General features: G+C 29.7%; 4 protein-coding genes across 4 annotated transcripts in view; 3 read left to right on the top strand and 1 right to left on the bottom strand.

Moving 5' to 3' along the window:
* LOC111677710 (protein RRP5 homolog) overlaps positions 1 to 1,587 on the bottom strand; it is a 23,451-nt gene extending 21,864 nt beyond the window's left edge. Inside the window, exons 1-2 of the mRNA XM_023438897.2 lie at positions 1,361 to 1,587; positions 1 to 1,293 (exon numbers count right to left, since the gene is read on the bottom strand). The exon at positions 1 to 1,293 is cut by the window's left edge and continues 40 nt beyond it. Of these exons, the coding sequence (XP_023294665.2) occupies positions 1 to 1,293; positions 1,361 to 1,438 (1,371 nt within the window). The 5' untranslated portion in view covers positions 1,439 to 1,587. The remainder of the gene's footprint in view (positions 1,294 to 1,360) is intronic.
* Positions 1,588 to 2,001: 414 nt separating this feature from the next.
* On the top strand, positions 2,002 to 5,731 carry LOC111677681 (exosome complex exonuclease RRP44). The gene is made up of 9 exons (XM_023438845.2): positions 2,002 to 2,196; positions 2,269 to 2,597; positions 2,658 to 3,108; positions 3,173 to 3,748; positions 3,809 to 4,305; positions 4,444 to 4,908; positions 4,966 to 5,169; positions 5,241 to 5,379; positions 5,459 to 5,731. The coding sequence occupies exons 1-9, from the start codon at positions 2,143 to 2,145 to the stop codon at positions 5,705 to 5,707; spliced, it is 2,964 nt and encodes a 987-aa protein (XP_023294613.2). The 5' UTR covers positions 2,002 to 2,142; the 3' UTR covers positions 5,708 to 5,731.
* Positions 5,732 to 6,171: 440 nt separating this feature from the next.
* On the top strand, positions 6,172 to 11,290 carry LOC111677690 (acyl-CoA synthetase short-chain family member 3, mitochondrial). Its single transcript, XM_023438855.2, has 6 exons — positions 6,172 to 6,337; positions 8,238 to 8,548; positions 8,610 to 9,292; positions 9,354 to 9,664; positions 9,734 to 9,879; positions 10,267 to 11,290. The coding sequence occupies exons 1-6, from the start codon at positions 6,307 to 6,309 to the stop codon at positions 10,774 to 10,776; spliced, it is 1,992 nt and encodes a 663-aa protein (XP_023294623.2). The 5' UTR covers positions 6,172 to 6,306; the 3' UTR covers positions 10,777 to 11,290.
* A 3,899-nt stretch (positions 11,291 to 15,189) lies between these two features.
* Positions 15,190 to 20,954, top strand: LOC111677706 (dromyosuppressin). Its single transcript, XM_023438888.2, has 3 exons — positions 15,190 to 15,335; positions 20,015 to 20,223; positions 20,284 to 20,954. Coding segments are annotated over exons 1-3 (303 nt in total). The 5' UTR covers positions 15,190 to 15,333; the 3' UTR covers positions 20,376 to 20,954.
* Positions 20,955 to 25,821: the final 4,867 nt, after the last annotated feature.

The raw sequence follows: 25,821 nt of genomic DNA on the forward strand, positions 1-25,821 counted from the left end.
GTGATTTACTTCCTTAACAGTGGCAGTCACAAAATCACCAGGTTTAATATCATTGAAACTGAAATATTTCTCATTAACAGCAGCAACATCATCTGTGCAGATATACATAGAGTCCATGATATCATAGTTGGTAATTCTAACGGTATGTTTCGATTTGCGTGCATATTTTGCCAAAAGCTCATCCTGATCATAGTTTCCTTTATAGTTAGCTTTAATAGTTTTATAGGATATGATGCCTTTAAATTTATTATTTAATATTAAAACTACACCACCAGTGCCTAAATGGTGAACCTTAGCATTTTCCACAATATCACCAGGATTCAATTTAGTTTTTGTAGATTCCTCATCTTCACCCTCTTCAGATGTGTCGGTTTTGGTATCGACATTATTGCGTAAATTCAAGGTCAAGTAGACGAATTTAGTTAAAGGCATAACATACAATATGCGCGCCTCATACTTAACATTAACTTCATAATCTTCGGGCAAAGTTAAAGGATCTGCGAGTTGATGCTCATTCACATAAGCCGTGTATACTTCGTTCATTATTGAGCCCTGTAAACCATTCTTAAGCACTTTACTGACTTGAAAATTTACTATGGTTGTGGGTAGTAGGTAGTCCAAGTTGGGATCATTTTGATCTTTAATTTTTAGTTTGTTTGGCTTTATTTCTGCACAGATACAAGTGCTCACTGATTTGTCAACGGTTACCTTGTCCACTTTAAGATATATCAATTCTCCTACAGCATGACCAGTTTCAGATTTTTCTATCGGAACAAAACAGCGCAGGCCTTTAATACCAGATTCTATAATGTAACCATGTTCCTGGATTTCCTCTATGGCACCATTGAACACAAATCCCTTCTTAATGTTGGCATGCACAAGATCGGCATGTACTTCACTTGGCTTTAAGGTCATATCCACTTGTATCTCACCCTTATCTCCCTGTTTGATTTCCTTAATACGGCCATAGACGATTTTCCCCACACTATATAAATCATTGAGTGGCTTATAACCTTCTGATTGTGAATTTTGTAAGAATTCTTTCATAGACTTGGTATAAGCATCAGATATTTCCAGAGCAGACACCCTAGCACTTATACGACCCGGCAATGTGACATTCAAATAAAGTTGATCCACGCTTTTAACTATACCCATAACAATCATACCATCCTGTATGGTGTCATATGTTAAAAGTTCTGCTGAACGTGGCTTCAAATCTTCATCCTCTTCTACTAATGCAGCAGTTGCTTTAGTTTTATTTCTCTTAATTTTTTTCTGTACAGCACCAAAAATCTAAAAGAAAATATTTTTTTCTTGAAATTCCTTTTTTTTATTTCGCTTTGCAGTTTGTTGTTGTTACCTGTTCTGGTTTTGTGGCTACAGCTTCTTTGGATTCCACAATTCCTCCACGAGGAAAACTTTTTTCCACTATCACCATTTTGTTTAAACTTTATTAATTTGTTTTTTTGTATTTCACAATATATTATTATAGAATTTACGTTTTAAAAACGACACAAAAATTTAAAATAAAAATAAAACTTCAGCTACACGTGCAGAATCAATGAAATGTTTTGAATATTGTTACCGGACTGTTGATGGGAATTTTAGAGTAGCCAGATTATAATTTTTTAATGGGCAGTGCGACACTGCCGTTGAATATACGAAATGATATGAACAATGTAACCAACTATGTCCACATATTAAATCGCAAGGTTTTAAGTCAATCAAGGCTTTTAAATAAAATTTTAAAATTAAAAATGGCAAATATCATATTATTTAGGAAATTATTATTTACTATTGTTCATTTTCCCTGCCGTTCATTTTCCTTTATGCCGAAACTTTTTCTGCAACAAATATTCTTTTATAAATTTGTATATCTCCATAACAGTTTTTGACATTAATGTGTACTAAATGTGAAAACAAAATATATGACAAATTTTTTTGGGCGAACTGACACCACCTTGTGTGAATTCGCCATTATACATGTGTTTACAAAAATTGTAAACATTGCGACCGCTTAAAATTTTTTTTAATTTAATTTTTATTTTAATTAATTAATAAAAATATTAGAATTGATTTTTTAAAATAAGATTAACTTGTTTAAAACTAATTTTAAAGAACCTTTAATATTAAAAAAGGAAAATGCAGACAATACGAGAATTTACGCGCAAAACAAAAAGGGGAAACATCTTAAAAGTGAGTGATAATAGAAAAAAATCCAAAAATAATTGTAATTAATAAAATGATAAAATTTTACCAAAAAAATAGATTGTGCGGGAACATTATTTGCGTACAGATTTGGGTTGTGGTTCTGATTTGTGTAATGCCTGTCAACAGGAGGAAGCCGGTGTACATTTACGCTCTGATCGTATGGTCCGTTCTACTCTATTCAATTTCCCGCATTATTTGGTATTGGATACCAATGTTGTACTACAACAAATGGACGCTTTAGAGGAGGATGCTATAAAAAATGTTATAGTATTATCCATTGTTCTGAATGAGGTGAAACATCGTAGCACCACTGTGTACAAAAGATTCCATGAAGTGGTACAGCATAAGCCACGTGGTTTCTTTGTGTTTGTGAATGAGCATCACAAGTAAGGAAGAATGAGCATGAATTTGTAATAATTAAATATAATTTTATTTAAAATTTCTAGAGACACTTATGTGGAACGTCAACCAGGTGAATCGGCGAATGATCGTAACGATCGGGCAATACGTTATGCCACCAAATGGTATGATTCTCACATCTTGGAGGCCCAAGATAAGAAATCATTTAAGAAGAATGCTCAGAAGGGAGACAGAACTCGTGTAGTTTTAATAACAGACGATGCTGCCAATAAGGAAAAAGCTGAAAAGGAAGGTATTCTAGTGGCTACTGCTGAGGAATATATTAAATCTTTGGTGGATTATCCCATGTTGATTGATAAATTAGCTCGTAAGAGTTTTGAAAATGAAAAGGAATCACTGCCTTTGTTCCCCGTTCACCTTAGTCCATCTGAAATACTTGAGGGCATAAGGAACAATCGTCTTCTACAGGGTTCTTTCCAGGCATCAAGAGAAAATTTCCTTGAAGGTGCCGTTAGAGTAGAGAGTTATGAAAATCCGGTTAGTTGAAAATTATTTTAAATGAAACAAATCAAATAATTTATGTTTTATTCCTCTGCTACAGATTTTAATTCAAGGCCGCGAGGCTCTAAATCGTGCTATTGATGGTGACATTGTGGCCATAGAACTGTTGCCCGAATCCGAATGGTCAGCACCCAGTGAAATTGTTTTAGAGGAATCTGAAGAAGTAGATGCTGGCGATGAGCCGGGAACAACACCTGAAGATATTCTAGCAGCTGCTGCATTAGAAGCCACAACAACGGCCCAAAAAACTCCCACAGCAAAAGTTGTGGGTATTATTAGGCGCAAACGACGTCAATACTGTGGCATTCTACAGCCCAGTCATATGACTGATGCAATCAGACATATATTTGTGCCAGCCGATCGTAAAGCTCCTCGCATACGCATCGAAACCAGGCAAGCAGAAAAATTACAAAATCAAAGAATAATCGTTGCCATAGATACATGGCCAAGATCGTCACGCTATCCTAATGGTCACTTTGTTAGATCTTTGGGTCCTCTGGGAGATGTAGAAACCGAAAATGAGGTTATTTTGCTGGAACATGATGTGCCACATAGTAAATTTTCGGAAGAAGTTTTGAGTTTCCTGCCCCAAATGCCTTGGGAAATTACCAAAGAGGTAAAGAAAATTTTAAAATAACTAAATAAAATTGTTAAAAAAATTTTTCCCCCCAAACAGGATTATGAGAAACGTGTGGATCTAAGAGATTTGTATATATGTTCTGTTGATCCTCCAGGCTGTACAGATATTGATGATGCTTTGCATTGTCGTGATTTGCCCAATGGCAATTTGGAAGTTGGTGTCCATATAGCCGACGTTAGTCATTTCATACGTCCCGGCAATGCTTTGGACAAAGAGGCTGCCTCTCGTGGTACTACTGTTTATTTGGTGGGTAAACGTATTGATATGGTGCCCGAATTGTTAAGTTCCAATTTGTGTTCTTTGGTGGGTGGCCAAGAGAGATTTGCTTTCTCTTGTATATGGGAAATGGATCATAAGGCAAATATCATAAATAAACGTTTCCATAAGAGTATTATCAAATCGAAATCGGCCATGACCTATGAGATGGCTCAAATTATTATTGACGATGCTACGCAAAATAATGAAATTGCCAAATCATTGCGTAATTTGAATCGTTTGGCAAAGATTCTCAAGAAGAGACGTATGGATAATGGGTAAGTGTAATGTTTAAGAAGATTTCTTTTTTAAAAATTTGCAAAACATTTGATTTTTTTTAATCAAAGAAAAATATGAACTTTCATTCCTTGATCTTTTAAAAATTAAACAAAAATAATATTGTTTCTCTACATTAGTGCCCTAGTTTTAGCCTCACCTGAAATTCGATTCCAAGTCGATAGTGAAACTCATGAACCTTTGGAAGTGGAAGCCAAACAATTGCGTGATACCAACTCAATGGTAGAGGAATTCATGTTGTTGGCCAACATAACAGTAGCCGAACATATAGCAAACGAATTCCCCGAATGCGCCATGTTAAGAAGACATCCTAAACCTCCGACCAGTAACTTTGATCCACTTATTAAAGCGGCTCAAAATCAAGGTTTCGAAATAAAAACGGAAACTGGTTTAGAATTGGCCAAATCTTTGGATGAATGCGTTAAGCCCGATAATCCCTATTTCAATACAATGATACGTATTCTCGCCACCAGATGTATGATGCAGGCTTTGTATTTCATAAGTGGTACTTTGCAGAAGGATCAATTTGCTCATTATGGTTTAGCGGCTGATATTTATACACATTTTACCTCGCCCATTAGAAGGTACGAGTTTCGACTAAATTATTTACAATTTCAATTGATTTTCTATTCTTTTTATAGATATTCAGATATTATAGTACATCGTCTATTGGCAGCTTCAATAGGTGCCGATAGCACATATGCTGAATTGTTGGATAAAAAATCAAATGAAGAACTTTGTCAAAACTTAAACTATCGCAATAAAATGGCACAATATGCTGGTCGTGCTTCGGTGGGACTTAATACGCATCTATTTTTCCGTGGCAAAGTTCAACACGAAGAGGGGTATGTTTCATTTAATTTACATTAAACGTATTGTTTGTAATTGTAGACTATGTCTTGTTTCTTTCTTCTAGTTATATATTATTTGTGCGCAAAAATGCTTTACAGGTGCTTATACCTAAATTCGGTTTAGAGGGCACTGTTTATTTAAATTCTTTAAAAGACGATGCAAAAAAACTACCCGGAAATGTTACATTTACATTTAATGAAGAGGTAAACTATTTATATACTACACCCTAACTTGAAATTTAAAAACAAATATTTAATATAAACAATTCATTACATTCTACAGGACTATACACAACGTTGCGGTAATGTAATATTCCATGCATTCGATCCCGTCACTGTGCGTTTAAGTTTGGATTCAACAAATGTTCAGCATGAAAAACTGGTCTTTGAATTGGTCAAACCTTATATTAAAGGTTTTAGTGTAGAGCCTGAAGAAACCAATGACACAGTTAAAGAAAATAATGACGTCGAGATGTCAACGGCTCCTCCACAAAAGAAAAGCAAAAAATCAAAACAAAATAAAAATAAATAAAATAAGAATATTTACTTAACAGAATGTTTCGCTTTTGTTTTTCATTTAAATATATAATACTAAGTTAATACTGGACTAAAAAAATGTGTAGTAGAAATAATAAATTACAGATTCGTATATACCATGAATAAATACATATGTTTCATTAACATCATACGACACTATCATCAACAATTTGAAATTGTAAGAAAGTCTATTTGGCTACAAACAATTTTAAAAGTCAATGTTTTGTTAGGTTTTTTTTTAATATCTTTTAAGTGATTATATCGCTGTTTCGATAGGGAAATTAATAAAATAATATATATTTATATTATTAAAAAAAGGAATGATTGAAGCAAAGAAATGTTAATGTTTGTATAATTAAGTTTACAATTAAAACAAGCAAGCAGCCTATTTGCATAATAATTTGCAATTTCAGTATTTATTTCTTCATTACTTTTAGCTATAACCCCAATACTTCAGTTTATTACTTTAGGTTCCATAGAACGGGTGTGATTGAGACATTCGGCGAAGTTTTTTTAAATTCTTTGGTTAAAGAAAAGTTAACATTTTATTGAAATATTTTAAGGACTTATTTCACAAGAAAAATATTAAACACTATGGATGGTAATGCAGAATACTATGGCGATGGTAAGTTAACTAAATACGTAAATAACGACTTGCAAATTAAGTGGCCCGCTCCTCTTCATGGAAAATGTTTGTTGGCCAAAACAGAAACCTTTAATAGTGATCAATGAAGATATCCTGGACGAATTTCGGCGAATGCTTGGCAATGTCTGTCCTTCCTATATGGTGAATCCGCATAACAAATTTTTCATATTTGTGCCCATACTTAAATTAAATTTGATCGTTTTGAGGAGACTTCTCGTCCTGCTCTCATTAGGGTCACACCATAGGATCCTTGTGGTTATACCCAACTGCGTTCCCTTGATATTAAAGCAAGTAAATACGTTCTTTCGTTGCCGACTGGTATACATATGTGACAAAGCTAAACTCTGTGACAGTGATGAGTAAATTTTTTTTACAATTTATGGTGGAAGTACTCATAGGATTATGTGATTACATTATTCACAACATAGTCCCATGTAATGCAGGCTATGGCTCATGTTGTAAAAAAAAAAACATAGGTCTACTAAGCGGATCATGTACTCCAATAGTGTTTACAGGGGAGTAGCTTTTGTATGACTTAAATGGATCATGTACTCCAATAATGTTTGCTGGGAAATCATATTTTTATACCCTACACCACTATAGTGGGCAGGTTAAACAAAAATATTCGTCCTATACCCACCTTAAAGTATACCAATCGGAATCGTTTTCTGAGTCGATTAAGCTATGTCTGTCCGTCTGGCTGTCTGTCCATGTAAACCTTGTTCGCAAGGTTTGAGATCGCAATTTTTGAGATTATTGGATGAAATTTGGCCTATTGAAAATGGATAAAATCGGTCCATTATTTCGCCTAACCGTACCCCCGAATAGGGCCTTTGAGCTCATAATTAATGTCAACAAAAGTTGCAAAATGTAACTTTCAATAACACTAACGATTTTTGTAGTGATCCATTTGACCATAGCCCCCATACAAACTCCACTTCAGAAAATGACTTGAAGGTCAAAATTCACTTTTAAGCACTAACAACACTTTTCAATTCTGCATAAATAAATTTGAAGTATATGTAAATTCCTCGACCAACATTTATAAGAATATGCCCATATTTTCCCCTACTCCCCTATGAGCCCTCTTGTAAAAATGTCAAAAATTGGTAAAAAATATTCCGGAATAAAGTTAAAAACAAATTAAATGCTTTATTTTTTTTTAAATAATCCCCACTGGTAAAGGGTATCATATGGTTAAAATATTATTCGAATATTATGTTATTCGAAAAAAATCGAATTATTCTTAATTCTGTTTTGCAAATTTTTTATTAGTTTGAAGAAACACGAACGATTAATCGAATAATTTCTATTCGAATGACAAACCCAATTTATACGCTATTGTTTACCATCAGCCCATGTTATTTTGATCTTTGACCCTACAAAAATAATAACCTATTTATTTCAATGAATAAATTTGTACTTTCATTGATACTTTCACACCTATTAAATATTTGACGAAAAAGATTTTACATGACTTTTGTAGTTGCAAATAATGTCAGAACAAATAATAAAGCCATTATTAAGTTATAACATCAAAAACATATTTCTTCAATTCACAATCGGTGTTGTACGGTTGTATCGTAGTATGTCGTAATTTTTTTATTACAACGCTACAATGATACGACATAGATTGCAAATCGGACAATTATCTTTGTATAAAAAACAGTATTAAATAGAAATCAAAATGATTTTTTAGATTTTTTAGGGGTCACATCATTTTCTTCAAATATTTTATAGGTGTGAACAGAGCCTAAGAGATATAATTTGTTTTTCTAAATTAGGTCCTTAAGATCCGTTTTTTCACCTATGAACATGTAATTGAATACAAAAATATTTCATAAATCACTTTCTTGATCATAATAACGTCTTATTGCAGTTACTGACGACTTACCCGATGACGTACACGATCCCATTTATTTGGATAGCTATAGAAGATCTATACATCAACCCACCGACTTTTGGGATAAATTGGGACATTTGCTAGATTGGATGCGACCATGGGATCGTGTATTAGATAACTCTAATCCTCCATTTACAAAATGGTATGTTGGAGGTTATCTTAATGCCTGTTACAACGCCGTTGATCGTCATGTTAAACAAGGAAAAGGCAGTAAAGTAGCTATCATACATGACAGTCCTTTGACTAACACTGTGCGACATGTAACCTATCAGGAATTATATGATGAGGTAGGTGTTAAAAAAACTTTTTCCCTAAGCTTGAGTTCTTAACATTTCCATATTTTTACAGATAACAAAACTAGCTGGAGGAATGGCTAATTTGGGTGTAAAAAGAGGAGATAAAGTTGTCATCTATATGCCTCGTATACCAGAAACCATAATTGCTATGCTGGCTACCGTACGTTTGGGTGCGGTGCATTCTGTGGTCTTTGGTGGTTTTGCTGCCAATGAATTGTGTGCTCGCATAGAACATGCTGAACCTAAACTTGTTATTGCTGCCAATTGTGGCGTGGAACCGGGAAAAATTATTTCGTATATAGATATTTTACACAACGCCATCAACATGTCGAAATGGAAGCCAGATTGCAATATTGTTTTCCAACGCAACAATGTTTTGCAATCGCCTTTAAATACTAAAACCGATATTGATTGGCTTACTGTACAAAATTTAGGCGAACCCATAGATTGTGTACCTGTAGAGGCTAATGATCCTCTTTATATACTTTATACATCGGGCACCACAGATAAACCCAAAGGAGTACAAAGACCTACAGGTGGTCATTTGGTGACACTGATGTATACCATGAAAACTTTCTATGGCTTAAATAGCGATGATGTTTGGTGGGGAGCCTCAGATTTTGGTTGGGTAGTAGGTCATTCGTACATATGTTATGGTCCTCTATTATACGGAGCCACTACTGTTCTATATGAAGGAAAGCCTGATAGAACACCAGATCCAGGACAGTATTTTCGGTAAATAAAAGAAAATTAAAAATTCTCTCATCTAATAATTGTTTGCCTTCATGTTTTCCAGCATTATTGATCAGCACAAAGTTGCTTCACTATTTTCAGTACCTACCGCTTTTCGCGTCTTACGTCGTGTAGATCCCGAATCCAAATTTGGTTGCAAATACTCTCTAAAATCTTTACGTTCCATTTTTATAGCCGGCGAACATTGCGATTTAGAAACGAAAAATTGGATTGAGAATACCTTTAAAGTGCCGGTCTTAAATAATTGGTGGCAAACAGAGACTGGTTCTCCAGTAACAGGCACATGTTTAGGATTTAGACACAATTTAAATGTGCCAAAATTTACAACTGGTTTACCTTTTATAGGATACAATAGTAAGTTTAAGAATTTATGGATATATTTTTGGTAACATATTTTAAGGTTTGGTAATTATAAAATTTTAGTTAAAATTGTACAACCTGATGGCAGCGAATGTGAAGCAAATAAATTAGGTAGAATTGTTTTTAAGTTACCATTGCCACCTGGTAATATGTCCACTTTATATGGAAATGATGAACTTTTTAAGAAATTATACTTTACCAAATTTCCGGTAAGTAACTTTCCTATGACCTCAATAAAAACTGGAAAACTAATACCAACGTTGGTCTATATACATATACACAGAGGGTTCCAAATAGACACCAAATTTTTTTAATAACATCCGTTGTCAAATAACAATTCGTTGTCGCAATCTATATTTTAGACAAGGAATGTGTATACAATTTATATTGCCACAACGAATTGTTCAAATGTTGACAACGCAACGTTGTGTTGTCGTACATATGTATATACTTGACAACGGATGTTATTGAAAAGTTAGGTGTCAATTTGGTACCAGGCGTGTATATTTATTTCTCCCTCTGTGTACATATTTGAAATGCTTTAGAACCGTTATTAGTTTGAAGCATTGGTCTCACAGTCCATTTCTATATTTTAGGGTTACTATGACACTGTGGATGCCGGTTATAAAGATGAGAATGGCTATATCTTCGTTACAGCCAGAGCAGATGATATAATTAACGTTGCGGGTCATCGTATTTCTACTCAATCGCTTGAAGACGCCGTCCTACGCCACCCCGATGTTGTAGATGCAGCCGTATTTGGTGTACCCGAATCTACCAAGGGTCAAGTACCACTTTGTTTATATATTCCACGAGATAATTGCTTAAAAACTAGTGCCAAATTATCGGCAGAAATCATACAGAAAATACGAGATGTTGTTGGTCCCATAGCATCATTTCGTTTAGTAGCACCTGTTAAAGCATTGCCACGTACACGATCTGGCAAAACTATGCGTAAAGCTTTGGCAGATTTTGCTAAAAATGAATTAGTAGTTTTACCCGCAACTATAGAAGATCCCACTGTATTTGGTGATATACGTAGAGCTTTACAATGTTTGGGTTATGCTATGAACACCCCGGAGCCCATAATGATTAATCCAAATTAATATTTAATAATCAACCCTTACCATTTTCTGGAATGTTTAATTTTTAGTTTCTTATGAAATGTTTAGTTTAAAATTTAAAAATAATAATAAATTCCCATACATACATATACACAGTGGAAAACTAAAGAACAATATTCGTGTCAATTTAATTTATATTTAAGTTCAAAAACAAATCATGTGGAAAATAACAATTTTATGCGAAATTTATTCAAAATATCTGCATATGTACGCTTTCATAATAATAGTTCTCTATAGACTTTAGCCTACTCCCAAATATATCATGACACATGCAGTCTTTTCAAACTATTTAAACAAAATCGAATAGCAATTTATTTATTTAAATTTTATGCAAATACTTATATAGTGATTGGAACTAGAAGAAAATAGTTGCACTTTGGTGACTTTTAAAGTTTAGAAACGAAATTTTAAAACATTTATTTATTATATACAAAAAATAAACTTTGGCATTTTTAAACGTAGCACAAATTTTTAGACCACAATTAATAATTATATTTCATTTAAATCCAGTATTTACTTTTTTGGTTTTAATTAGACTTTGTTTTTAATAGATTTAATTAAAAACAAGTTCTTATTTTATAAAGATTATTATAATTATATTTAAATAAAAAGTAAAACAAACCAAATTTAGAAACCATAAATCTTTCTTTTGTGGGGAAATCACTTTCTTTAAGATTTTAAAGATAATTCAGATTAGCTTTAGTTTAGATTAACCATATTAATATTTTCTCATTAGCCATAACAAATATGTTCTTAGTAAGGCAAAGTGATGACTTTAGTGTCCCTAAGTAATCTAGAAAGAAGAAACTTAACACTTGTTTTATTTCCATAAAGAAAATAGTTAAAAACCTGCTATAAATAGTAAAATGCACGGTCATTTGTCCACTTAACCCGAAATGCTATAGTTTCCATCTATCTCTCGTGATGCAAAGTCCCAGTTTAAACAATTACTACCTTTATTTCAACAATAGAACTTGTGCAGCAATAAAAAGCAATTCTGATTTAGACATGCTATAAGTTCCCCACAGCTAATACAAGGTCTTAATTTGAATAAAATCCTTAATTTAAACAACAGATTCCAACAAGCGAATTTGTCCAGCAGCTAGTCCAAATAAAATGCAATTCAGATTTAGATACTTGTACGATTCACCTATCTATCTATCTATTTATCTATCTATCTATCTATCTATCTATCTATCTATCTATCTATCTATCTATCTATCTATCTATCTATCTATCTATCTATCTATCTATCTATCTATCTATCTATCTATCTATCTATCTATCTATCTATCTATCTATCTATCTATCTATCTATCTATCTATGTATCTATCTATTAGGGAAAAATATAAATTAAACATTTAAAACAGTAATAATATCTATCAAATAAATCAGAAAATTACTATTTACTTAAAATATTAAGTGTTTATTTTTTCGGATTCATTATCTTATAGTTTTTGTTGATTGTGTGTTCACACTTATAACTTAAGTTTAATTGGCCAATTATACTCAGTTAAACTAAGATAATAAGTAACTTTACTGATTACTAAAAAAACACATATTAAATCCGGTTTAACAAAAGATTAAGATTATATTTATCGGAAAAATCTGCCCTTAGTAGAAGTAATTCCCCGGCAAATTTCAAGAATTTTTTAACGATAAAGTTGCAATAATATGGGCTCTTATGTTAATAAATTATTGGTTAATAACTTTTTTACCTTTACTATGTATTACTAGAGCTTTTAGCATTAAGAACTACAGTTATTCTATATACATAAGTTCTACGGAACATAAGTAGTTATTTCGTTATATTTTGCTTTTGAATCAGAGCTTTAATAAAATTCCTTTAATATGAATTAAGTCCGAAATAACTTGAAATTTTAAAACAAACCAAAAAAAAAAATACATTTTAGTGGTTATAAAATGATTTTTGACATTCTTAATTTCCATTTTTGTGCCATATGTTGAATATTGCCCTTCAAATTTGCTGTGTTTTCAGCATTACTGGGGTTTCAGTAAACTAGTAAAATGCACAACTTTGAACTATTAAAACCACACTTCATCAGGATCAGTCTCATAGTTTATAAACAAAACCGTTAGACCAAAAATGTTCTTATTGCTCAACGCAATTTCGCTACAAAACGTCGAGTTCTTTCCATAGGGCTTAAAAACTCTCTTTACTATAAATTACAGCAACTTGAACAGAACTCTTCACTGATTAGTAGCTTAAGTTCATTTTGTCCTTACCGGGGGCATGGTACCTTGATGAAAGATCCCATATTGGTGTGTCTTCAAAACCTCTAGTCTGCCGGGACTATAAACTGGTGATGATAAGATGTATTCTTTGCATTTTTCTTGGAATTATTTTGCATAGGATCGAATCAGAGAACCAAGGAAGAGTTGCTCGATGAAATCTATAATTCTGGATAAGTTCGAGTCCCAAGAAAACAGTTACCCCACAGAGGAGTGACTGTGAGACAAGGCGTTAGAAATAAGTTGGCGTTAAGTGTATATGATATAGGATGAACGCATGGGTCCTTAATCAGAGAACCAATGAAGAGTTGTACGGTGAAATCTATAATTCTGGATAAGTTTGAGTGTCAAGACAAGAGATATTCCAAAGAGTGACTGTGAGACTAGGCGTTAGAAATGAGTTGGTGTTAAGTGTATATGATATAGAATGGGGCTTAACCAGAGAACCAAGGAAGAGTTGTCTGTAATGAGTTGGTGTTAAGTGTATATGATATAGAATAGGGCTTAACCAGCGAACTAAGGAGGAGTTGTGCGGTAAAATCTATAAGTCTGGATATGTTTGAGTATGAAGACAAGAGATATTCCACAGAGGAGTGACTGTGGGTGTGTCGAATAAATGAGAATTATGCAGGGTTGAATGGTGAAAGATGAAAGACATCTTTTACAAGTGATATCATTGAATTTTCCTTCCTCGTCCAGGGAAAACTCTATTCATACCAAATTTACCACAGTTTGTTCTCTCTGAACATGAACAAAGTTCTCAGCTTATTTAATGGACTCGTATTTCAATCTACTTATTCTCTATGTAGAAACCAGTTACCCCACAGAGGAGTGACTATGAGACTAGGCGTTAGAAATGAGTTGGTGTTAAGTGTATATGATATATGGGGCTTAATCAGAGAACCAATGAAGAGTTGTACGGTAAAATCTATATGTCTGGATTTAATTTTCCTTCCTATTCCAAGAAAAACTCTATTCATACCAAATTTACTACAATTTGTTCTCTGTGAGTCCTCGTTATCGACTCAACCACAGAACCATGTTCAAAAATTGCCACCTGTATGTAAGATACACATTGAAGAGTTGGAGAGTCGCCACAAAAAGCCGACAGGTATTCACGTAAAGTATTTCAACATCTTGTCTTTAAAATACATTAAATATTAATCTAATATTTATTTGCACAAATTTTTAACAAATATTTCCATAGCAGATTTGCTAAATTACGTATAACTTAAGAAATTCGTTCCTTTTGCTACTTCAGTAACGGAAACTAATTTTATTAAATATAATGGTCCATTAGAGGGAGAAAAGTGAAATAAACCCACATATGACATTACAAATAACTTAAGATACGTATATGTACATACTAATATTAAATTAGAAGTCAAACATAAGATAAAAGAAATTAAATTACATAAATAATAAAAGCGCAACACAAAGAAAAAGATAATAATATTTATAGAAATAATTCTAATAAAAAATTGCTAAAAAACTAAATTTATTAATAGTTAATTTTATTACAAACATAATATTTTACAACTAACATAAAGTTTTTATTTATCTAAAAGTAATTATCAATATAAAGAACATAAATAATAATACGTTATTAATTAAAAATACTTTTAATCATTGTTAAAAAATTACCTCAATAGAAGTTTTAAAAACAAACAAAATACTAAAACTATCAAAACAAATTTATAGATAAATGGTGTTTATTAGTAGAGGTATTGGTTTCGCTTTTAACAAAGAGGGTGTTTCAAAAGGACATTAAAGGACTGTTAATGCATTTAAAACTATTTAATGATATGACACAAAAAATAATACATATTAACAACAAAATATAATGACATCCATCAAACTCATCATTTTAAGAAACATTTTCATTATGATGTTAATACATTTACACACACATACTCGCATACTAAGATACATACATACATGTGTGCGAACATACTGTTGAAAATGCTTTTGTTTGTATCCTAGCTGTGTGGGGGTGTGGATAAGGAACCGCCTATAAGCAACAAGTTGTTACATCGTTTTTTATCGTACATTTTACGAATATTTTTCCTTTAGCCAATAGAATGTCTGTTAAATTTCCTTTGAAGGATGCTGTTGCCTAAATTTGAATAAAAGCTGAAGTCCTTTCATCTAAATCATCAGTCAAGTTTACGAACTCAACAAGTGAGCAACCAGTATACAACCAACTATTTTTATCTAAGTAATAATTCTTAGTAAATTCTTTTAAATAAACAATTACTACTACAACTTCAATTAATCTATTAAAAATGTAAGTTTACTTTTCTTTAGAAAAATGTGTTTAAAGTGTTAAACAGTTTTATATAAAAAGTGATTTTTTTTAGAAAAATAAAATTTTCTTTAATTTTCATAACTTCTTTAAAAATCCTATTTTAAATATTAAATTTTTAAATCAAATTTAAAACAAAATGTAATTTTACACAGAAATTTTTTGTAAGCTATTTTTAAAAATTTGTGTATCACAAACATTTTTTTTAACAAAAAAATGTATTTTATTTAGAAAATATTATCAGAAAACTAAAATATAAAAAATAAAAAACTTTAAAAAGTACATTTCAACAAGGAAATCATATTTTACATCAAAATAAAATTTTACATAAAAAATACATTTTACACAAAAAAACTAAAAAATTTTAATTTTTACACAAAACCTAAAAAGTGTAAAATGTAATCAATAAAATTTTACATTAAAATTACATTTTGCACAAAAAATCTAAGCAATGTAATTTTTTACACAAAATGTATTTTTTACACAAAATGTAATTTTTTACACAAAATGTAATTTTTAACACAAAATTTAATTTTTTACACAAAATATGATTTTTTGCATTAATTGTAATTTTTAGTAAAGTGTAATGTTTAACGCAACGTATTTTTCACAAAATGTAATTTTTTACTGAAAACAATAATTTTTAACAAAAAATGTAATTTTTACATAAAGTGTAATGTTTTACATAAAATGTATCGTTTTACACAAAATGTGATTTTTTACAAAAAATGTAATTTTTTACACAAAATGTAATTTTTTACACAAAATGTAATATTTTACACAAAGTGTAATTTTTTACACAAAATGTGATTTTTTACAAAATATATAATTTTTTACACAAAATATAATTTTTTTAAACAAAATGTAATTTTTTAAACACAATTTAAAAAAAAAATACATTTCTTTACAGTGTTATGTTTTACACAAATGTATTTTTTTTACTAAAATTGTAATTTTTACATAAAGTGTAATATAAAAAAAAATAATTTTTTCATAAAGTGAACTTTTTAACATAAAATGTAATTCTTTCCAAAAAAGTGTTTTACACAAAATAAAATATTTTACATAAAATCAATTTTTTGCATAAAATCTAATCTTCTTTTAGTTTTTACACAATCTGAAAGCGTAAAAACGCAATCTTTTACATAAAACGTAAATTTTCGCAAAAAAATAATATTTTTACTTCAAAGTAAAGTTAAAAATAAAAAGGCATTCGAAAATTTTTAATATAAACAGATTTCGCACAAAAATGTCAAACAATCCCTAAACGTATACGCAACAAAAAGTTTCCCATTAATCAATCATACGTACTGGTTAGTTATTTTTGTATGCAATTCAGTACATAATTCCAAAAATGTTTTCCTCTTAACTAGATTATAACATAATATTACAAATATTTTCCAAAAAAAAAATAATTTCAAAGTTTTGTACATTAATTAATCGATTACACTTTAATTAGTATGATACGGTAACTAACGTCATTGTTTTGACATTATTATGAACTTGTGTGAGAAATAATCTTTTTAGAGGTAACCACATCACGTTGTCCAAAGTAGGAATACACATTCCATTACATACTGCACTAAATGCAAACTTAGACAATAAAACAACAACTACATATGTACTAAGTAAAAGTCGACATAAGTTCAAGACACATTTTGCTAATATAAAATTAAATATAAATTGAATTTAAAGTAAAAAGAAATTCTATTAATAATTTATTACTTTAACCTAAGGAGTACTTTAGCCATATAACAGCATATTTATGCATATTACATACATTCATATATATTTATAAAACTAAAAAGAGTAAACATGTTAAATTATAACAATATGTCTTCATTTCCATGTATGTATGCGTATCCTGTGTACTTGTTCGTACCTGTTTTATTAAAACTAAACACATCCTGTTGATGTTTCTATAACATTTCATTGTCATTGAGTTGCTGTGCTCAAGACAATCCATCCACTTGTTACTTTATGTCAATCAATGTTAATATCCTGTATCTAATATTTAGTGCTTTTTATCATGTTTAAAATACATAATGAATAAAAATTGTCAACATGTTTCAATGCAATTTACACTCCTTAAGACTTAATGCCTCTAAAGTCAATTTTGTTTGGCTTTTCATACACAACAAATTGGCTGCTTAGGAAAGTGTACCATGATACAGATTAATGTTTATCCTGTTTGTAAATTGTTTGCTGTGCTGTCGTTGTTGTTGTGTGTAGAGAGAGTACTGAGATATGAAAAATCAACACAAAGTTACAAAAGTAATTTTGTAATTTAGAAATGCCGAAAGGAATGTTTATAATACTTGTGCTTAACTTCTATAGCATTTTCCTTACCTTCTATAGATTTGCCATTTGTAATTTACCATTTCGTATGGAAAAATATTATTATAATCATTCGAATAAATTCATTGTTTCTTGTTGTAACACTTAAATGTAGACAGTCAAGGTATGGAATATTAAATATGTTGTTGTTTATTGACCGAAATAGTTTCACTTTGAATAGTGTTTCATAACTTACAATATAAATAATTAAATATTTTATTCAATGTTAATTATTAAACTGTTAAACTACATAGGATCAAGCTAATTAAAATAAACACACTCTGCAATAATGCCAAAATAGGCTTTTCATTCGTAATTAGCATAATTAATGGTCCTTCGTTTACAAAACTATTTTTGTATGAATAAAATTTTCTTCTCTATACAAAACTCAATAGAATCAAATTTGTTTTAATCCTAAATAGACATAAATTCATTATTCAGTTTAATTTGTCCTTTGGCTATCGTATCACAACGTCAATTTAACTCTAAACGACTTTCTGCAAATTGTATTTAAATAATCTTCATTACTAACTTTATGGTCCTTCGAGATTTTTTTCAGCAAGTTTTGTATTCTTTGGAATTATATTTTAAAAACCTTGGTGTTCTTTATTCACTTTATAGTTGCTAGGTTTTTGTATTAGAACGTTAGAACTAAGTCTGTAAATAGTTTCATTAATCCTATTTTATGGTCCTAAGAAACTTTAAACTAATAAATTTTAAAAAAGTACATTTCCTGTATAAACATTATGCTGTTCTTTATACATAATAATGTAGCCATAAATTCATTATTACTGTTTAAATGGTCCTTCCGACTTTTGCTTCATAACGTCACCTTTATCTCTAAGCGGTTTTTTGCTTCTATAACTTCATTGATTAACTTAAGTTTTTTCATATTCTTTATGATTCATCTATTTTTACCATAACTTTATAATTAAACACTTTTCATTATAACTTTAAGGTCCTTCGAGACTTATATTTTTGTTAGACAAATTTCAAATCAGTTTGTATTTGTAAAGAACTCTATTGAATATTTTTTATTTCAGTATTGCTCTATTCTTTACCAAAGTCTTGAATTCTTCATTCGTCATTACCATTGACAAGACAACAGTCATTGTAACATGTTGTATGTCACTTGACAAATTTCAAATCTCATATATATTTCTAGAGATCTCGATATTGCACTCTTTTGTAATCAAAGCATTGAATTCCTTATTCCCATTGATGGTCCTTCGGTTTAAATATTAAAATGATAACCTTATATACTTTATACTTTATAAAATTTGTATCTAATATTCTTTATTGCAAGACTTTTTATCTCATAATTGGTCTTTCTTTTATAAACATAACGTTTTACTAAATATATAGATTCTATTGCTTTTTAATCAAGTTACAAAAACCCATATTTTGAGCACCTAGTTCTATCAAAAAAAAAGGTATTTCGAATACCTTTCTTGATAAAAAATATTTTACTGAAAAAAATTTACAAAAAAATCACTAATTTGTACTTGCCTTTTATGGTCCTTCGCGTCTACTATTCCTTATAAAAGTCTTGAATTCTTCATATTCCTTTATGATCCTTTGCTTCCAATATCACAACGTTAACTTTATTTCTAAACAATTCTTATTTTCAATACATTTTAATTTCAAATTCTTTGTTGGTTCACATGGTCCTTCGATTCCAGTTTACTTTTCACACCCTCTTTGACCTTCATCGAGGTTTTACTAATATAGTTAACAATTTTCAAACTATTCACATTTTATAATCTAACTTTCACTGACTCTTTGTTTAAAAAAACAATTACAGTTTGCATCCGATATTCATGGTCCTTCGGTTCTAGTATTAAATATTTCCCGAATTCAACTAATTACAAATTTTAATTTTACACTTCAACTTCATTTACTTAATATTGCTCTAGAGTACAACCATGTTTTCCAATTTATATAACAAAGAACCCGAATACAAACCCTGATTTCTTTTTAAAGTTTTTTCCCCCTCAAAGCTCATTGTACCACACACATTCTTTTTAATGTCAAGTAAACTATACTGTTGTTTGATAAATCAGTTATTTTTTCTAGTTTTCCTTTTAAATCATATATCATATAACTTTGTTTTGGTGTTTCCTTATTACATTTGCAAAAGGAAACACGTATAATTTTTCATTTGTTAGCATTTCCCCATGGTGTTGGTAAAAAGTGAAAAATGAAAAAAAAAACAATGCATTTTGATATTCTTGATGAAAAATTTGCATACAAAGCAAATTGTATTAATTTAGTTATAGTAACTAGATAGCAATAAAATATATATTTTAATTTATATTAACCAGGATGTCTAACCAAATTGTATCCGCTGTTGTCTGTGGCCTCGTCTTCTTTGCCGCCTTGTCATCATGCTATGGTGCTACAATGGCTCCCTTGTGTCAACCTGGCATCTTGGAAGAAATGCCAACACACATTAAAAAAGTTTGCATGGCTTTGGAAAATTCCGATCAATTGTCTACAGCTTTGAAATCGTACATTAACAATGAGGCAGCCAGTAAGTAAATTTATTAATTTTAAAAAAACATTTTTATACAAAATAAATTTCTTCCTTTAGCTTTGGTCTCCAAACAAGACGAACTCATTAACAACTATGGCAAACGTACCGATGTCGATCATGTTTTCTTGCGTTTCGGTAAAAGACGTTAAATTATTCTTCAACAATATTAACTGAGCTGACAACTGATTCCCAACCTCCTACTCCCCCTCTCAAAACTACAACACTGGCTAACGGAAACAAAATTTGCAAACTTGGATCAAACAAATTTGCTCATGAATAAGAAAAATAGTAACTTGTATAAATACTTAAATTGATCTCTTTGTAATATTACAATAACACCACCCTTTACCAACTTTTACACGTTAAACAAAAACACACACAATACCAAATAAATTAGACGTAGAAAATTGTTTGATTGTAATCATTGTAGTATTGTATATTGTCATAAAACAAATAATGTACATAAATAAATTATTGTAAAAAAAATAATTATAACCATTTCATTATTTAAAAAAAAAAACATCAATTAATTACTTATATAGTACATACAAGTCTTTATGTACAATGTTTAATCCATATGTGTCATAATATAGAAGAAAGAAAAACTCCTATACTAACTACCAACACAAATTATGTATACAATATGGGGCAGAGCGGTACATACATACATTTTCAATTCATACATATTTTTTTTAAAATTAATTTATATGTAATATTTATTATAATTTATTTTTAATTTTTAAGTAATTAATATTAAATGAAATAAAATCTATGTGTGTGTATTTAGTTATAAATTTGACGAAACAAAAATTATACTTAATAAAGCATTTTAAATGAAAAATTTAAATGATTACTTTCGAATAAACTTATTATTTAAACTGAGTACCGTATAACTGCGCGATATCGTCATTCAATCATCATCGATTACAAAATTTAAAAAAAGATGAAAAACTGAAACCGATTAAAACGAATCTAACCTCAGAATCTCTCTCCATTACATGTGGAATTTGAGTTTTCGTGTCCTGAACTTTTTGAGACGTTTTAACAGCGCCAATATAACTTTATTTGGAAAATGTTGTATGCCATTTAAATAGCCGTTACCGCTAAAATGCCTTTTCAGTTACATCAGCTACGACTAGCGTAAACGCTTAAATACCGATACCGAAATGAGTCGAAATACATATAAGGCTAAAATAGCAATACCGTCAAAATACCGATAACTCTAAAATATCAATACCGAAATAAGTTAAAACACCGATAACTCTAAAAAATCGATGCCGTAATTCTATTTGAAAAATAAAATATAAAATAATTTAGACTAGACTTTTGAATATAATCGAGAATATATATAAACAGAGTCAGAGCTAAAGTATGACAGACATAAGAAAGTTTATTTTAAGCTTATTGCTGATCTAAAAAAACTATAATTGACCAAATCCTACATTGAAGACCCTATTCCAAAATCACCATGAAGTTTATTAGATATAGGACGAAATTGACATTTTTAAAATTTCAAAAGTGGTCCTATATCCTATTCTGCATAATTCATATTGAAATTGCAGCTAAAAATTTAGAACACTACCGTTACCGCTAAAATATCGATACCAAAATACCAATATCGCTAAAATACCAATAAGTCAAAATACCGATAACGTAAAAATATCGTTACCGAATTAAGCCAAAATCCCGTAACGCTAAAATACCAATACCATAATAAGTCAATTTACCGATACCGCTACTTTATCACCGTTTCGAAACGGTTGCTAACCTTGCTTTAAAAGAAAGCCTTACATCTGACATGTGTAATGTTGTATGTCATTTAAAAGATCTAAGATCTGATCATTTTAGATTGTTCTCGTTTTAGTTTAGCGGTAAGTCCAAAGGTTTTTGTTCGAAATTGTCGCCTTAGAAACTTGTTTTTCGGAACGGTTCTGGAACTAATTCCTCAATTAAACATTTTAGTTCAAATTTATCAACCTCGAAACTTGTTCTTTGGAACGGTTGTGGAACTAGTTCCTCAATTAAAAATTTTAGTTCAAATTTATCAACCTTGAAATTTTTCGTGGTTATTTAAGGGTTTTTCAGAAATTTTATCCATAATGATCCAGAATATATAGTTTATAGGGTCGAAAATTATTTTGTGGAAATTACAAACGGAGTGACAATAAAGGCAATAAAGTCATTCTGAAAGAAATGTGTGTCAGACCTGATGGTCGTAATTCATTAAAATTTTCCAATCAATGTTAGGTATATCTAAGTATCTTGGGAGTTATAGCATTCCTCCTATAAGTCCCAAGATACTTAGATACAACTTCGACGAATGCCTGACGGTGGCATTTAAAGTGCTCCAGAGTTTCACGGTCCTCTCTACTAGGGTTCTATAAATCGACTTTCGAATAATCAAACGATCGACTTTTTGTCGAAGAAGTCGACTATTTTGTTTCAAAAAAGTCGATAACTCGACTATCGTCTATGAAGAAAGTCGATTTTTTTAATAAAAGTTGAAAAAAGTCGAGAAGTCGAAAATAATCGAAAACTTCAAAATAGTTGAAAAAGTTAAAAATAGTCGAAAAGTTAAAATAAAAAGTGGAAAATTCGGAAAAAGTAGAAAAGAGTCGAAAAATCGGAAAATGCAGAAAGTCGACTTTTAACTAAATGCAAAAAGTCGAAAAGTCGACTATTCGTTTCAACTATAGAACCCTACTCTCTACACCTCTACATTCGTCTAAATCAGCTTGTTCAATTATGTATTGCTATGTCCGTAATCATATGAGTCTACTCAGAATACATACCATCATACTAACCTCAAACTTGCGTTTACAGGTAAACTACCTCGAGCTCCCATCCCTTAAAAGCTAATTCTGGTACCCATATGATTTAAACCTTATCCAGCAAAAAATAATTGATGTCATACTTTACAAACTAAATCTTAATCACATCTAAAAATGCGATTACTTTTATCAACCATATATTTCCATACAAATTACAAACTCAGTTAAAAGTGAGTAAAGAGATGTAGAAAAGTCATTACAAATAACATATTTGAAGTACATTAAGGTTTGGACAAAAAACTAGTGAAGTTTACATAAGAGTATCATTAAGATAATGTGTTTTATTTTTGACATCCAAATATTGGATTTTTACTGCTTTTAAAAATAAGATTAAATGTAGTTCAGAGCTGCCAAAAATGAATAATCTAACAATCGACTTTTTGTCGATAAAAGACGAAAAGTCGAAGTCGACTATTTTGTTCCAAAAAAGTCAATAACTCGACTATCGTCTGTGAAAAAAGTCAAAAAGTCGACTTTGGAAATAAAAGTAAAAAAAAGTCGAAAAATAGTCGGAAAAAGTCTCAAATAGTCGAAAAGTCGGAAAAAGTCTCAAATAGTCGAAAAAATTCGAAAAGTCTCAAATAGTCGAAAAAAGACAAAAATAGTCAAACAGTAGAAAATAGCCAAAAAGTCGAAAATCGTCGACAAGTCTGAAATAGTCGAAAGGTCGAAAAAAATCAAAAATAGTCGAAAAAAGTCGAAAATAGTCGAAAAGTCGACTATTTACAAAATACTAAAAGTCAAAAGTCTTAAAGTCGCCTATGAAAAGAGTCGAAAAATCGACTTCGCATAAAATGCAAAAAGTCGACTTTTAACTAAATGCAAAAACCCGAAAAGTCGACTTTTATCTAAATGCAAAAAGTTGAAAAGTCGACTTTTTCTTTCAAATATAGAACCCAAATTAGAAGCACTTCAAGTTACTAGTTTTGCTGGGGAGTTAAAATAATATTATATGTAGTTTAATATTATGAAAATTGAACAACACTCCTCCCATAACACGCTAATGTTAAATTTCCCCAAAATTGGAAGTACTTCAAGAATGTTATTTGTGATGAAAATTTTACTTCTTTTGCCTCACTTTTTTGCTGGGATATGATACCTTAAATATAGCGTTTCAACACTTTGTTATTTAAAAGTGTTTTTAAAGAGATGAGAAATAAATACAATGAAAATAATTGTTTTAATGAGTAGCAATGTTTATATTTACATAAAAATGTATATGAGTACAATGGAATGAGTTTAAAAATTATTTTAAAATAAAAAATGTTCTGGATATTCTTTATTAGACCAAAAATAAAACCAAAATGTATGATAAAGAATGTGTTTGTATGTACTTGTTAATTTATAAATCTGAAAAATAAGTTTATAATGATAGTTAAGAAATTTATATAAATTACTAGAACTTACCTATTTTTTTATTAAATTAAAACAATAATTATTTCCAGATATTGGCACTTGTTGTAAAACTCCAAAAAGAACTGTTAACATTATTATTAAACGTAAAATAAAAATACTTTGATTTGTTTGATGTTTGCGAAAAAAAAACTTTATTAAAAAGAGCCAGAGTTTGCCATATGGTTGATAGCAGTTTCATTTATTGATTTATTTAATTTTAAAAGAAAAAATATATTAACAAAGTAAAAGAAATAAAAAATTGTTTGTAAAATAAATGAAAATATAAACTTAAAAGCAACAAATATATAAAAAGAAAAATTAATAATTTTGTTATTTTCTTTTAATTTTCTATTATTTTATTATTATTAATCCTTTTGGATATTTTAAGAATTTATGTGAAGGTTATTTTTTTTAAACGTTTTTATAAAATTTTTTTTATAAACTTTTGAAAAATTTCATAGGATTTTTTTCTATAACGGTTTAAAATATTTTATTAAAAAAAAAATGCTTTAAATTGATTTGGATTTAAAGAAATTTTTTCAATTTGAAATTTCGCAATATAATTTTTAAAAGTTTCCTTGGCAGTTATGTTTTAAATAATTACTTTTTTGTTGTTGTTTTTGTGAATAAATTTATGTGTTTTACTATTTTAAGAAATCTTGACTGTAAAGATTTATTTTATTATTTAGGTTTTTTTAAAATGCATTTTAAGATTTTAAAATTTTTGTTTAATTTACCATTTTGATAAGAAATGTTTTTTATATTTTAAATTTAATTTAATTTTTATTGAATTTTCTTAGAAAATAATTTGAGAAAAATAACCAATATGGTTTTTAAAATTTAAATTATTTAAAAAGTGTATAAATTTCCTTAGTAAACCAATTTATGGTAATTTTTTTTTTTTGGTATTTGCGTTTTTTTATGTTTAGTTTTTTTTTCTATTTTTTAGCTTTAACACGCCCATGTAAACAACATGTTTTTCTTGTATAACTTTTAGATATTTTTCTTTAAAATTGTTTAAGATTTCTTTCATTATCACTTTTTTTGTTTATTAATTATTTGCTTTTAAATTTCCTTTAGGGACTTTGTTTTTATGTGAATTCTTTTTGTTTATAATTTAAAATCATAATTTTTTAAAAAAAATTAAAATATACAAAATAATAATTTAATTAAATGTAATAAAAAAACAAATATCTAAAAAACAAAATTATATTAAACTACTTAGTTAAATGTTTTTCCTTTTAATTAGTTGTTTTTTCTTTCAACAAGAGGTTGCAACAATTGCTTTAATTTTTGTAAATTTTTGTTGTTTTTGGTAGTAAAAATAATCTCTAAGTGAAAATCAGTTCTTCCGTGAGATTTGCTCAAT

Source organism: Lucilia cuprina, chromosome 4 (genome assembly GCF_022045245.1).
Source record: "Lucilia cuprina isolate Lc7/37 chromosome 4, ASM2204524v1, whole genome shotgun sequence".
NCBI lineage: Eukaryota > Metazoa > Arthropoda > Insecta > Diptera > Calliphoridae > Lucilia > Lucilia cuprina.

Coding starts and splice junctions, on each gene's coding strand:
- LOC111677706 (XM_023438888.2), top strand. Junction 20,224..20,283: donor CATTAACAATGAGGCAGCCA/GTAAGTAAATTT, acceptor TTCTTCCTTTAG/CTTTGGTCTCCAAACAAGAC.
- LOC111677681 (XM_023438845.2), top strand. CDS start 2,143: ATGCAGACAATACGAGAATTTACGCGCAAAACAAAAAGGGGAAACATC. Junction 3,749..3,808: donor CTTGGGAAATTACCAAAGAG/GTAAAGAAAATT, acceptor CCCCCCAAACAG/GATTATGAGAAACGTGTGGA. Junction 5,380..5,458: donor CATTTACATTTAATGAAGAG/GTAAACTATTTA, acceptor TACATTCTACAG/GACTATACACAACGTTGCGG.
- LOC111677690 (XM_023438855.2), top strand. CDS start 6,307: ATGGATGGTAATGCAGAATACTATGGCGATG. Junction 6,338..8,237: donor TGCAGAATACTATGGCGATG/GTAAGTTAACTA, acceptor GTCTTATTGCAG/TTACTGACGACTTACCCGAT. Junction 9,665..9,733: donor ACCTTTTATAGGATACAATA/GTAAGTTTAAGA, acceptor ATAAAATTTTAG/TTAAAATTGTACAACCTGAT.